At 36.5% G+C, this 15,374-nt stretch overlaps 3 protein-coding genes across 3 annotated transcripts; 1 reads left to right on the top strand and 2 right to left on the bottom strand.

The window, feature by feature from the left end:
• The first annotated feature begins 26 nt into the window (after positions 1-26).
• Positions 27-1,061, top strand: LOC135694519 (uncharacterized). The gene has a single exon (XM_065213296.2). The coding sequence runs from the start codon at positions 203-205 to the stop codon at positions 779-781; it is 579 nt and encodes a 192-aa protein (XP_065069368.2). The 5' UTR covers positions 27-202; the 3' UTR covers positions 782-1,061.
• A 2,294-nt stretch (positions 1,062-3,355) lies between these two features.
• Positions 3,356-5,294, bottom strand: LOC148959846 (zinc finger MYM-type protein 1-like). The gene is made up of 2 exons (XM_089109796.1): positions 3,714-5,294; positions 3,356-3,379 (listed from the first exon to the last, which is right to left on the bottom strand). Exons 1-2 carry the CDS (start codon positions 5,292-5,294, stop codon positions 3,356-3,358), a joined length of 1,605 nt encoding a protein of 534 aa, XP_088965922.1.
• Positions 5,295-8,206: 2,912 nt separating this feature from the next.
• LOC135694518 (trimeric intracellular cation channel type 1B.1) lies at positions 8,207-13,859 on the bottom strand. The gene is made up of 6 exons (XM_065213295.2): positions 13,628-13,859; positions 12,708-12,864; positions 12,459-12,522; positions 10,360-10,484; positions 9,381-9,464; positions 8,207-8,922 (listed from the first exon to the last, which is right to left on the bottom strand). The coding sequence occupies exons 1-6, from the start codon at positions 13,779-13,781 to the stop codon at positions 8,676-8,678; spliced, it is 831 nt and encodes a 276-aa protein (XP_065069367.2). The 5' UTR covers positions 13,782-13,859; the 3' UTR covers positions 8,207-8,675.
• Positions 13,860-15,374: the final 1,515 nt, after the last annotated feature.

Raw genomic sequence — 15,374 nt, 5'->3', positions numbered from 1 at the left:
GGCTGCATGTTTTGGTGAGTCAGCATTTAATCATGTGCTAGTGCCATGCAGATTTTGTGTTCGATGGGGCAAAGTTCAGGTGAGTGCCTTATTTTAGGTGGATCCAACGATAAATTACAGAGAGTATAATCTTTTAAAAGCTTAATAGCGCACGAGCGTACTGAACTTTGATACTTTGACACAAGTCATTCCTGTAGCAGAAATGAAGGCCGAGAAAGCTGAGGCAATAACGAAAGAGATATTTGATTTGTATAGAAGTCACGGTACCAACAATTATCTTGGTGAAGATGTGACACAAGCAGAGCATATGATCCAGTGTGCTATGCTGGCTGAAAAAGAAGGCTATAGCGAGGATGTTATTTTAGGAGCTCTTTTTCATGATATAGGACATCTTATTGGACTCAACAAGCAGCTCGAGGCGATGGCAAAAGGGATTGGAACCAGACGCCATGACATGATTGGTGCTGAGTATTTATCAAGGCTTGGATTTCCTGAAACCCTTTGTCAGTTAGTAAGACACCATGTTAACGCGAAAAGATATTTGGTGCACAAAAGAGAGGGCTACCATGATCAGCTGTCAAAAGCATCAAAGACAACTTTGATCCACCAAGGAGGTCCAATGAATGAAGAGGAAGCAACTGATTTTGAGAAATTACAGAACTTCAAAGCTATCATACACTTGCGGGAATGGGATGATCTTGGAAAGGTTGAAGGAACAGAAACTCAAAGACTTGAAAAGTATGAGGACATGTGCAAGAACTTTTTGATAAAATGCTCTTAGTGGTCAGGCTCCAAATTCATTATCCCGTTAAATTTTGGCAAGGCAAAAGATTTTCCATGGTTAAGTTTGATGTATTCCTTAAGAAAAATATTTTATAAGAAATCAGCATTTTTATGAAAGTAATATCATTTAAACTATATGTAAATTAATTTATATCTAAAATCTTGAATGCTAGAAATGACTAGAGAAACTGATCTATCCAAATAATTTGATATTGAGAACATTGGTGATTAATTCTATCAATGAAATCATTTTATGATGCATTGTGCCATCTCTTCAATGTTGTCCTTAATTTAATTTATCTTTAATTAAGAGTGCTGACAGGAGTGGGTCAACTTCTTAAAATTTGTGGAGGTATGTCAAGTAGGTGTCAATCCTACCCAAAAAGTCTGTTGGAAGGGGTATATTTTATCAAAATTCAGTATGTGTTTTTGTACCTGAAAAGGTTGCACTTGAAATGGTTTTCTTTTGATAAATTTCTGGCTATGATGCATATTGTGACAAGCTTTCACAACATTTGGCTACCTTTCCCACTTGCAAAATCAATAATATCATTTCCAAGGCATTTAAAAAGTGAAGTTAAAAATAGTATTTAGGTGTATGTAACATTGCTGACAGCCCTAAGCAGATGACATAAAATTATGTTCTTAGTTTCATTTATGTGGCAAAGAGATTCATATGTATCCTCTAAAGCAAGGACCGCGCACTACTCTAAAAGTGGAGGGGCTGCAATGGGTGTGACCAAAATTTTTTGAGGCCACGCCCTCATGAACAACGGAAAACGCTTCTTTTAGAAAATGCTTGCTTATTTCTATTGAATTTTTATAAGAAGTCTGGTTCAGAGAAGATATCAGTAACCAAAAAATAGATATAATTAGCTCGAGGGTAATAAAAAACCAAGCTAACCAAGTTTAAAAAATACATCATATCATTAAACAAAATGAAACACCTAGAAAAAGAACAAAAATGGTTCCCAGTCAATGAGAACTGCTACTAGATAGGAGTAAGCCATCCAAAGTTGCTTTAGAGTAAACCTTCAAAAAAATTTTCTAGCCTATTAGATAGGACATATAGCTTGAAAATCTGACATTCAAGCTAATGTTTACTTTCTCAACAGATTCTGGTAGTAGGGAGTTCAGGCTTTCATAATCTGCCAGGTGACTTTTTGGATAATGCCTGGATGTCACGTGATTGATGACGTCATTTAACGGTAAAAAATCAGACAAAATCATCGTTAGCTCCTCACTGAAGGGTTATTTTTTAACGCAACTTACATATTTTGACTCGTCTCATTGCAAGCTTTCAAATGATATATATTTAACCAAGATTTGCCGACATAAGTATTTTCATTATGACGTCATAACAAATTTTGCGTGACGTCATCAAATATTTTATTGTCATAAAATGATACGTTAGCATGATTAGGTTTTAATATGACGCTGGCTGTCAGCAAAAGCTTTTCTTCCATATGTTTTTCAATTAAAATATTAGTATTTAGTTCATTTAAATTGAATTTGTGCCCACCGCAATAGCCAAAGTTCGAAACAGGTAGTAGTCACTATCTGACGAGTGAGTCACTTCTTACTCCGAAGTCGCAAAGTCTTGCTCCCACTCTGAACTGGACAATTATTTCTCTGCATCTGCATTTGACTGTTGCTAAGTCGGAAAAGATCTTCGCACTATTATAGGCTTCCCAAGATGTCTTCGCACTATAGGTCTTTAGCGCTGGGTATGAAAGTGTATGATTTTCTTCATTGGTAAATTCATCTCCTGCGTCACCTTCATATTCTTGTGATGTAAAGGAAGCTCTCGGAGACGAGGAAGCTGCTTTCCTGTGAACCATTTAGACTTTAAACGCAGTGGCGGCTGGTGGTCCTAGAAGTTGGTGGGGCAAGAACAGAATTTTTTTTTCATACTTCATGTTGCTAGGGAGCATGCTGAGAATACTTTGAGAGGGCAAGGTATGAAAGACTTTGAATGCATTCTTACTGGTGGCTAAACCATGATTGGATAGAGAAAAATCATATTGCTTTATAAAGTTGTTTGATAAAGATTTTTGGCAGGAAATTTTTTTGAAGCTTTTGTTATTAATAATAATCATGGCAGGGAGTAATTTTGAAACAAATTTATCCAATTAACAAGCATTGTCGGTAAGATTTAATTATGAGCAGCAATTCATAATTAGAACATGAAATTATCAAACTTTGTATGAAGGTATACTAAAAAACAATGATTAAAATCAACAAAACAATCCAGTAAAATTTGATCGAGTGAAGAAAAACAATGAACTTTTAAACACTAAATATTATAGCCATTCAAACAGAACAGAGATATTGCCAAGTCTAAAAGGTCCTTCATTAATTTATATAATTCACAAATTGAATAAAAATTCAAGAAAAAACAATCACTTAAACAAAAAGTTTGCTCTTCTATTTTTCAAGTTTGCAAAATTGTCCACGACAGAGTTATTGAAGTTTATGGACTCTCTGATTAGCCTTTTTTCCATTGAAAGCATGGCTAAAGCATTGAGCCTGTCTTCGGACATTGTATTTCTTAAGAATGTTTTTACCCTCTTTAGGGTAGAAAAGCATCTTTCAGCTTCACATGAAGACATAGGTGTGGTTATCAATATCTTCAAAAGCTTCACCACTTCAGAAAATGTCCCAGCAAGATTGCTCTCTTCAATTAACTGAAGCAAGGCTAGGGCTCCACAGCATTCTCTAAACTCCATTCTAGAGTATATAACCCCTAGCTCTGATTTGAGCTTTCCTTTATCTAGTATGGGATATGACTCAACAGTCTGTGTTAGAATTTGGCAGGGAAAATTCTTTTCAAATTTGGCAAATGATCCACTATCAAGAAGATTTGCTGCTATCAGATGACCAGTAAAGTGAAACCGAGTGCAACAAAATGAAATAATTATATCACATACTTCATGGAGTATACATGATTTATCAGCACTTGAATTTCCAACTCTTGGTCTCTTGGCACTGGGACTTGTTGTCATAACAGTATCAATGATAATGTGGATTCTACTCCTCTCCTTGTTAATTGCATCAACAAAACTGGTAATGCAGTTCTTGATAAATGTTGGGTCTATCTGGCGCTTTTGCAGCTGAGCAAATAAAATTTCAACATGGGGAAAGACCCTTTGAAAAAACTCAAGAAAGAGAAGGAAATTGTTGTCCTGCAGCCAATGAAGAAGCCCACTTGCTTCTCTAATTGTGTGTTGGTCACCATTCCAATTTGCAATTATGTCCTGAAAGCATTCAACCAGATCATTTTGATATCTGTAAACAGTATCAATAATCCTGCTTTGAAAATTCCATCTTGTTTGAGCAGATCTTGGGATTCTCCTTGCAACATACTTATCCAGGTACTCTACTCGTTTAGGAGAGCGAGAGAAAAAGACAGAAAAGCCATTAAGGTTTGCAAAGAAAAGTCTAACTTGTGAAATTTGAGATACTGCCTGCTGTAGAATAAGATTCAGCTGGTGTGCATAGCAATGTACATAATGAGCATTTGCATATGATTGTTTAACTATAGTTTGCACACCATTGTTACAACCACTCATTACTGCAGCACCATCATAGCATTGAGCTATAAGTTTTTGTTTGTCTTCAGGATTAGGGAGAACTTCTTCTAAAGAAGCAATAATTCTTGAAGATATTGTGTTGGCATCTCCTTGTGGTAGAGTACTGAATGACCAGAATCTTTCGACAACTGTTTTATCTTTAATGTATCTAAACACAACAACATTTTGCGACTGATTGGAAACATCTGTGGTATCATCAGATACAACAGCTAAAAAGTCTGCCTCTTTTATTTCTTGTTTAATAACATCTTTGCAGATATTCAGCATGATATCCAGTAACTCATTTTGGACTGTTTTTGATGTCCCTTTGAACACTGTGGCTGTCTCTAAGTGCTTACTAAGAACAGAATCAAGGGCAGCTGCAAAATCAACAAGTCCTAGAAATACTCCAGGATTATCTGAATCGCTTGTCTCATCATGACCACGCAGTGCAAGTTCGAATGCCCCACAGAATTTTATACAATCTATGAGCTTTGAGAGAACATGACGATTTTTTTCAACCTCCATATTGTGGCGTTGCTTTGTGGCACGGTAGGCCTCGCTTAGCTGTTCAGCAATGTTATTCCGTCCAAAAAATGCCAACTTTAAACAATTGTCTACATGACGTCCACACATAACATGCTTTTTTACTTTTTCAGAAAAATGTTTCCAGTCATTAACACCTTTCTTGGTCCATGCTTTCTCGCGCTGAGATTCGCCGAATAGAAGGCAAGGGAAGCAATAAACTTTTTGTGTCTGACTGCATCCTGTGAGCCATTCATACCTTGTGTACCAACTTGTTGAGAATTTCCGCGACGAAGCTGAAGATTGAGATCTCAAGAGTTCTGGTCTGTCTGGTCCAAGACGCTTGATTTCTATTTTTTCTTGCTGTGTTAACCGTGAAAACGGGCGAATTTTGATGTTACTGACTGTATTCATTCCAATACAATAGGCCTAAACCGGCTTATGTGTGGCAAAAGTCTACATCAATGTGTTTGACGATAATATGGTGGCCTTAAGAAACAATATTTAAAGTACATGTAAAAATCTGCTGCTCATGTAAGCAACTCGACGAACAACTGCCACAGAAAATTGGCCTATGAAGCAAGCTACCACCGAGTCTCCGAGTGTTAAGCTTAGAACGGTGAAATACAACACGCCTGTGTTAGGATGTGGTTGTTGTTGGCGATGGAGGGGCAGAAAAAATTCTTGCCCATTTTCGGCCAGAATCAGCCAATCGCTGTTCGGTTGACATCATATAAACACTCTTATACGCATGCTCCAAGCTGCCTAGGAAGGGCAGAATCGATTTTGCCCTCCCTGCGCAGATTGTGCTAAAACACTAAGTGCCATTGACAGATTTGATGTCTTTCATGCGTTAAATTTGGAGTTTTCTCGATTTTCGTGAATAACATTGATGTTATAATTTACAATAAAGAAACATTAAATTCACAGAAAAACGACAGTTTAAAAACAATTTTCTTCTGAAAACTTTTGGTGGGGCATTGCCCTCGATGCCCAATAGGACGAGCCGCCACTGTTTAAACGGTCGAGTATGTCGTCCAAATTTCAACATCAGGCTTTTGGGACATGTCTTGTAGTAGTTGCACCTAAACAGTGTAGCCAAAATAACCTTGTTAAGTTGATACAATTTAATTATTTTCTGATTGAGTGATTATGGATCTGCTGGAACTGCTGCAGATGATTTTTTTCAGATTTGATAAATATCTTTGTCCCTAAATAGCTTTTATATGTTGTTCCACTATATTCTGCTGTTTCACGAATGTCTTTGCTTTTGCGATAACTCCTTCGGAGAGACTTTTAATGATGACTTGTTTCTGGTTCCTCGTTAGCTTTTTTCACAGTAACCTTATCAATGTTGTGCTTATATATATGCAGTTGTCTCAGCCCACAATTCCATTAATTTGTGATAAAATACAGCAATTTTTGGAACCAAAAGTTTCAGCGATGCCTCAAATCTTGACGATTTGTTTGTTATTTATGCACATAAACTGCTAATTTGTGGGTTTGCACTTCTGTGCTGCATGAACAAGCAGCACACATAAATCAGTTTCTTTTGCAACAGCAACTACTTTTGCATCTCTCGAGTTACCATGCAAAATATTCTGGTTTCCGCCTTTTTGTGGTTACATCTTGAAGGGACTTCTACTTGCTTTTTGAAGTCTCCGATGCTTCTCCTCCTTAAGCTACGATAAATTGAATTGTCAGGGGCCTGTGACCCTCAGCGCTTCGAAAGAATTCGGGAGCAAGTCTCATAAGATTCTCTTTTTTTCATCAATGTAAAAATACTCTTCTTACTTTGGAGTATCTTTTGCTCTCCACTTTTTATATGCACTTGCCTTGATGACTCTCTTTTGCCGTTTGCTTGCTCGTGTGCTGTTTCTAAATATTTAGCGCTGACTTTGTTTCCACTTCCACTGCTTTAGCCTCATAAGGAGGATTAGCACATCCATGGATGTTCTTGAACCAAACACTGAATGTTTCCTTGGGTTTGATGCTACGAACTCAGGCCGTATCATCAAATCTCCATCTGGCGTTTTCTGGTGGCATTTTTACAAAATGTTCTCACGGACTGATGACATTAGCGCTAACATGGAAGAAATATCTCGAAGAAATGAGCTATTTTGCTCGAATTGTAGGTTGTTGCTGGCAACGAAAGTATAGTCAGAAATTTAAGCTGCATTCTGGGGCACAAAGATCCAGGAAAACAGCGAAAGCAGTCTCAATAATGAACGAAGACCACCAAGCTTTCGTGATTGGCAAGGCTGCCTCTATCGGAAAGGCATTTTCATATCCCATCAAAACCATAACTCTAGTCTTGCAACTCCTGAAGGTGTACTGTGACAAGGAGATAAAGCTGTGCTTCTTAATTTCATGTGCAAGGAGCCAAATCCATATATAAATCCACCATCAGAAAAATGCCAGATGGAGTATTTTATTTTTGAGATGGCCTTATTTCGCTGCAGAAGATAGCCTTTTTGAAAAAAGTCATGCACCTTCAGCAAATCGGTAGGACATCTTGGATAGCCTATATTGCCAAGACATTCTTCCGATTTAGTGTAACATTCAAATGCAGATGCAGGGAAATCATTGTCCGGTTCAAAGTGGGAGCAAGACTTTGCAACTTCGGAGGAAGAAGTGACTCACTCGTCAGATAGTAACGACTTCTTTATTTAAACTTTGGCTATTGCGGTTGGCACAAATTCAATTTAAATGAACTAAATACTAATTATTATGATTGAAAAACATATGTAAGAAAAGCTTTTGCTGATAGCCAGCGTCATATTAAAACAAAATTATGCTTAACGTATCATTTTATGACAATAAAATATTTGATGACGTCATGCAAAATTTGCTATGACGTCATTATGAAAATACTTATGTCGGCAAATCTTGCTTAAATATATATCATTTGAAAGCTTGCAATGAAACGAGTCAATATATGTAAGTTGCGTTAAAAAATAACCCTTCAGTGAGGAGCTAACGATGATTTTGTCTAACTTTTTGCCGTTAAATGACGTCATCAGTCACGTGACATCCAGACATTTTCAAAAAAGTCACCTGGCAGATTATGAAAGCCTGAACTCCCTACTACCAGAATCCGTTGAGAAAGCAAACATTAGCTTGAATGTCAGATTGTCAGGCTATATGTCCTGTCTATATTATTGCAAAAAAGTGGGTGGGCTATAGCCGCTGCTAGCCCAATGACTGTGCGGTGCCTGCTCTAAGGTGACCCTGGTGAACCTAACTGTTCTGCTTGAATGATTGCAGTTCACATTTATGCAATCTAACATGCTCTTCTAAAGGTTCCTTTTGTATATTTCATGATAAATAAGAGGCTTTTTACTTTCTTACAAAGATTAGATGCAGGAGGTAAAATGCAAGCAAAAAACAAGCATGTTGAATTCATTGCTGAATAGTTTGGCAGATAGCAAAACTAGTCATGTGTTTTACAGTGCAGGGTCAGCAACTCTTTAAAAAGTCACTTTGGCACATTAAAAATCTTTATCACTAATAATTTATGCTGACAGTTAGAGCATAAAGCAAATCCAGGAATATCAGGAGACAATCTTTTTTGAAACATTAGTTGGTACAACAGATAAAAAAACTGATAATAAGTTTCTAATTGTTACCCTAAAATAAATGTCCACATACAATTGTCCACATACAAATCATAGACTTTATAACAAGATGCTAATAACATATTACATATGTTTTTGACTATCTAAATGCTATGCAAAAACAACTACATGCAAAATATGGTTTCTGGGTTGAATTTCCACTCTGTGAGCCACTTCTTCATTCCATCTTTGATTTTCTGACTCTTAAAGATAGTTCTGAAGGCAGTGTTAGAAAAAGATGACAGGCAGCACTTTCTAGATACAAATAAGGATCTCCAGCCTCGAACAAAACAAAGGAAAGCTGCATGCACACCATGAATAAAAGAATGTAAACCAGAAGTGCTTCTCTTGAGATTGGGATGTCAACAAATTTTACAGTGTGATTCCACAACAGTGCACTGATAACCACTGATGACTTTGTAGAACTGGGAAAATAAAATATGCTTCCTGTTGAATGATTAATTCACTGACATAATAAGAAACAGAAATTTTATTCTAGTCTGTCCTAGCAACTACTTTAAATTTCCCACCCAGGGACAGAGGAACAGCTTTAACCTCCATTCCCAAGCAGGGACTCAAACCCTTCTATCCATGTTTCTGGTAAACCCATTGATACCCTGTTGATACTGTCTTCTTATCAGAAATTTATTTGAGCCTGAGTATCTTCTAAAAAAAATACGAATTTCACCATGCCACTGATGCCAACCAAACAACTCTGACATCATTCATATTTTGCAAAGTTGATAAAACTTGTAAAAATTAAGGAGCAATGGGCAAATCAATAAAGGAGGATCCAAGTATCTTTGAAAAATACAAAAAAGAAAATCAAACAGATGCAGCCTTAAGAAAGGCAGATAAATAATGAAAAAGTTGGTTTGCTTACAAATGTGGAGCCAGAAGCTCAAAAGATGAAACCATTCCTCCACGCACAAAATGATCAAGAGGTTTCATGAGAAACTTTGCACCACTGCCTACATATGAAAGATGAAACAAGCTGTAAATATCAATCTAAATAATATATAAAAGTTTATAATATGTCTACTTGGTAAAGTTAAATTTAGTCCTGAATAGAAAAACTATTGTAACAGATTTGCAAGATAAAGAGCAGAGGAGATCATAATTAGACAGCTTCTTCCCTTACATTTTTGAATTGTCTTCAAAACAAAAAAAGACAAACAGTGTTCTCCAAAAAATGCCTATCTGAGGTTACATGAGAATTCATCTCAATGTCTCATTTACTACTTTCTGATTATGTACAAAAAAGATTTAGAGAGATTACATTTTGAATGAATAAACAAGAGTTGGAACATGTAGCAACTCATCTAGTTGTATAACCCACCCAATGATTTGATTTGATATGAGATTTAGAGGTATACATTATATATTGCTCTTTGTTTGCAGAATATATATGGGTTCCTAGCAACTAAAAGCAAAATTATTAAATAATAATTTCGAACTGCAGGGCCTTTACTACTTAATCTAGACTGGAGAGGCCACCCGTGTAAAGTCTTCTTAACCCCCCCTCCCCCCTCCCCAGTCTTCATTCTGCCAAAAATTTTGCTGATACTATTGTATTTGTGGACTTTAGTTAATGTATTTGTTGTAAGATAAGACAATGTATTTCTAATAATAGATAAAAAATCTGGACTGAGTTATGAGTTAGATATGATGTGGGCCCTAAACTGTAGTTCCTTATTAATCTAACACAGCACAAAAAACATAGGCACTAGGCTGTCTATATGCAAAATATTGTCATCTGCTCATTATCTTATAAATACATCTAATGCCAAATATTGTTTACAAACATTTTTTATATAATGCTAAATGGTAAGATAAGGCAAAAAACTGGCTGGAAATGATACTTGCCTCTTATTGCACCATTGATAATGATGATCAAAGGTGTTGAAGGGTGCAATGAGGTAGCAACTGCTATTCCATTAATTATCATCCGAAGTCTGTGTAGTTCTTTGAGCATCACAAGAATGGCCTTGTAACAAAAAAGTCATATGAATAATGTTGATGGCATGCAATAAGGAAAAAAGCAAAACAAATAAACTAGCTTATTAAGCTACCTGGGATAAAGGCCAGAGACAAAAAGAAAAATGGAAGAACAAGAATGATACTCATAAGAAAGAAATTCAAGATGGAAAAACTTAAAATTTATTCATAGAACCAAATAACAGTCTTGGTCAGATGATTTGGACCACTTGCACAAGGCCTTCAAAAGCCTTTCCACACCTTGTCAAAAGAATGTCAACAGCTTGAGGGTTAGTATATAAACTTGATGTAAGACAAAACATCTTTGCATACATTTAGCATAGTTGGGAATTGATTGTATCAGTGATAGAATCTCCTTAAGTTGGTCATATCCAGGCCTTTTTGGTTCACACGGGTGATCACCCTCGCCATTGCCATTTCCCTTGCCAAATTATTGAAGCAGGCTATTGACCGCCCTCGAAAAAAACATGTATCACCCTCAAGAGAAAGGTAGAGCACTCTAGGGAAATTTGGCAACAAATGACAGTATTGTTGTTGTCACTAATTTTCAATTCACATTGTTTCACAGTCTTGTCAAGGATTTTCCTCAAGGCCTTCTAGCTGAGCATTTTTTAAATTGCGAGTGCTTTGGGAGTTGGGATCATCAATCCGCTGCCTGGTCACTTTTAGCCAAAATTCCGCATCTTAAAATTGTTGATAGGACCTTCATTTGAAAATGTTTTTGCAAGACCACAGCTGAAGAATTCCACAAATCCTCAAAACCTAATAAAAATTAAGTATCCCATGCATCAATTTTAGGAAAATCCGCATCTGGCAAACATGTAGAATTCTTTCATTCCAACCAGAAATTTCCAGATTTTCCATAAGCTGTAACAAATTTTCTTCAAAATCCATTGTTCTGTAAACCTTGATGACCCCCACTTCAAAAGTGGGTTACTCATAAGCAGGAACAACAAATATTGATAATTAGCAACAATGATAAGAACTGGAGTAATGGAAAGAAATGCTATATAATGAAAAGAGCTGTTGATATTTTTTAGAGGAAAAAAACGCAAGACTGTAGCCTCATAGTAAGAAACGTGCCTTGCTCCAAAAGAATCTAAAAACACAGATAATGCAATCATGGAGAATTGTTCAACTCAGTCAGAATCTGATTGTGATTGGTACACTGAATAAGAACATTAAAAATTCAAACTTCTAGATGATGGTTTTCATTGTTTTCAAGTTTTATCTTTTTACTTAGCTGGTCAAACTTATTTTCTTTTCGTCCATCCCTAAAAGTTACGTTATTCCTGAATGAAGGGTCCAGTTGTTGATAAAAACAAAGCACCATTTCCTTATTGTTGGCATTATAAATCATTACATGGAATATTTTGGATAAATATGTTGGCAGTCATTACATAGATAATACCCTAATTATCCCTCAGATTCTGAAGGACTTCATTTAACAGATAATGTTTGACAGGCAATTGGCGTCCTAAGTTGATCCACGTGGGCCAAACTGCCAAATTTGGGTAACACGTTCCTAGTGCAATAATTTTTTGCTCAAATCCCGTCTGCGCATTTTTGCAAATTTAGATAATCCGAGCAGTTTGAACATGGACTTCCGTGTGAATTCCACGCATAGCCTAATCTTGAGCCCTAAAAGTGCTATTTAAAAATGAAATCTAACAGCTTTTAACCTGTCATTTTGCAAAATGATTTGTTTCCATGCAGGCATAAGCAACAGAAAATAATTCCCTGCGTACGAAAAATACCTTGCACTCTGGCACGTGGGTAGTTTGTTGCCCTTGCAAAAATCTCTTCATGAATAGGCCTGGTCATATCCTACCTGATCCATCTATAATCAATCATCAAAAGTGTAACCTGCACACAGACCTAAACTGAAACGAACCTGAATAATTTACAATAACCTGAATACTTTTATTGAAATGATTAAACCTGGCTATCTTTGATGTTATACCTTGAAAATCTTGAGCTGAAGTGCTTCCCAGAAGAAATCCCCAGGGCTGAAGAAGACTAAGTACCTTTAAATCAAATAGAAAAAAAAAATTAATGTCAAATAATGAAATAAAACATATAATGAGAATTATCCTAGATTTTGAGACATTTTCTTGCTCCTGCTGTAGTGAAGTGACACATCAGCAAGAAAGCAACAGATACAAGCTTGTGTGACTGGAGTCAATACATAAATTAAATTAGGAAATCATACCATGCTATGGTTCCTAAGATTAAAATTTGTTCATTCTTGAGTGCAGCAAGAATTGGCTGAGCAAGCAGGAAATTTTGGATGATTGTCCCACCATAGCAAGAGACAACACTGACAAACCAGCTTGTTAGGGGATGATGTTTTGCGAATTCTTTGGATCCTGGAAAACAAAGAAATTTTGCTATTAAGCAGTTAGCATTCACTCAGTTGATCCTAGAATGCTCAGTTTTTAAAGTGTTCTCAGAAGATAATATTTTCTGGTTTTTGGGCCCATAATTAATTGCCAACTTTTGTTGCACATTTGCCGTGAAGTGTGCTTTTGCATAAGTCCCTGTTTGATAAGATTTTACATTATTAACAATATACTATTAAAAATGAACTTCACATTTTCCAAGTTTATTAGAAGTGTGTGATTTCAGGCACACAGTCACAAATTTTCAAAATGGACTTGTTCATCCAAGAAATAAAGTTTCCAGTCTGGTAATCGAAGAAATCGAAGAGGAGGCCTATTCAAAGGTGGAGGCTTTTTGAGGACTTAAGGTACCGTTAATCCTGATGTGATACAGTTGATCCCACTCTATATAGCAGGCTTATATATATATGATTATATATATATATATATATATATATAGAAGTCACAAAAAATTATATAGAAGATGTACAACTACTCAATTTGGCTCTGCTTACAGTCACACTTTGTCTAAAGTCACAAATTTTCAATCAACATTTGGTGTGACCATAAACCGCACCGCAGTATCACACTTGATTAAACAAAATTTTTGCTCTCCTCCTTGCATGACAGCTTAAAGAGATTATACTAAGCGATATACTTAGCAAGATTCAACTATGTCAGCCAATATGTAGAAAAATCTTCTGTTTTCTGTAGTATTTTGCTACAGTTAAATTTGCTGTAATTTCCATACCATCTCTTGTCCTCAAGGCACCAGCGACTAGGACACAATGCACACCCAAGAATAACGGATAAATGGGCACGTTCTCCACGTAATTCCCAAACGAATGCACATCAGACGTATGTTTTAAGAAATTTGAAATCGCTTCCTTAACATCGAAGTCCATGTTTCCTTCTTCAAATAAAAACACTTCACAACTATTACCAATTCACAATAGCTAACAAAGAAATTGGAGTTGTGTTGTATTTGCTGTTGTTGCTGTTGGTTTTGTAGTTGACGCTTTTGATAAATTCAAATAAAATTAAGACAGTGTTAGAAAATTATAGCAATAAAATAATTAATAGGCTATCATTGTCGAAAACTAGACCATATGGCTAGAAACTTTGAAAATATGCTAGGTGTTTTATTATTTGAAAACAGCTTTTTCTTGAAAAAGGAAGGAAGACTTCAGTCTGAATCCAATTCAATGCACTTTCCCATAGCCTGCGCGCAATCTTTTGTTGCTGCTGTCCCAGGGGGGACTGAGCCCCATTATAGCAGTTCCCAGGGGGCCGAGCCCCCACGTAGTCGGCGCCCATGATTCCAAGCATTTACAGTCGTGGTGCTTGCTGTAGTGTTTTCTGTCTTGTCGAAATTTCAGAAAATAATGATTGATCTGTTTTAAAACGGATCCAGCAACAATGTTTAGCCACTCAATGCATAAATTTCTTAACACATTTGTATAAAGATGTGATTTAGTTACTTTTTCTTTGTTTGTTTACAGAAACTGCTATGAAATATCTAGGCCAAACTCTAGAAAAGCCGAAAATGGGTCATAATTCAATGCTTGGATATTAATAACAGAACCTAAATATGGTAACCAATTTTTGATTTTATATAATCATTGATATTCTTAAACTATTTCAAAACCACACTCAGGGGCGGTCTGGCGTCAAAATTGCAGGGTGGCTAGAAAACTCAAGGGCCCGGTTTAGGGCGTAGCGGGAAAAATTGAGCCACACCCACTACAAATGTGGCTTAGAATACGATTGATTCAATAAAAATTCGGACCCAATTGGATCCATACCTTTCCTCTTGTGTAAACAGGCTTTAAAATCCCATGTAGAGTTAAGAATCAAGATCAAAACTTATTTAAATTCTCAGAGTTTCAACTCTTTTCGAAGAAATGCAAATGAATCAGCAAATTGGCCTATGACTTGCTCGTAATCAAGTGGGAAGTTTTCTCTTCTTTTCAAATTATCAGTAGCGCTGAATAATCTTTCAAAGGAAACTTGGGTGCAGCTAACTGTCATCAAGCATTTATACGCGTTGTAGAGGGAAGGGTATGCTTCTAGGTGAATGTTGTATTCACTAATTTTTTGATAGAAACCAGTGCTCGGGCCGAGTCAGCCAGGGCCGAGTCAGCCCAGGCCGAGTCAGCCCGGGCCGAGTCAACCTAGGGCGCCCGGGCAATATAATCCCAGATCAACCTTGGCTAGGTAACTTTGTGTTCGCACTACAGAAAATATTACTTGGGTTCACTCTATCCCCTACCCAGGCTGATACAAGGCTCGAAAGTATAGTGTAGACAAGATATTTGACATTCATGACAGGGTCATACATAAATGATTTCACCTATAATTTAAAGATTTTAAAGCCCCCTGCCCCCCTCTATTTTATTGCCAATGAAGTCACTTCTCACACTCCCCCCCCCCTCCAGCACTTCGCTATACAATCATTTGAAAAGTAGAGGAAAGCAAAAAGCATAATTTATTTTTTA

The sequence above is a fragment of the Rhopilema esculentum genome, chromosome 8 (genome assembly GCF_057945365.1).
Source record: "Rhopilema esculentum isolate cy_ngs chromosome 8, ASM5794536v1, whole genome shotgun sequence".
Taxonomy (NCBI): Eukaryota; Metazoa; Cnidaria; class Scyphozoa; order Rhizostomeae; family Rhizostomatidae; genus Rhopilema; species Rhopilema esculentum.
The sequence above is the reverse complement of the archived record's forward strand: the minus strand, read 5'-3'. Positions and strand labels throughout refer to the sequence as shown.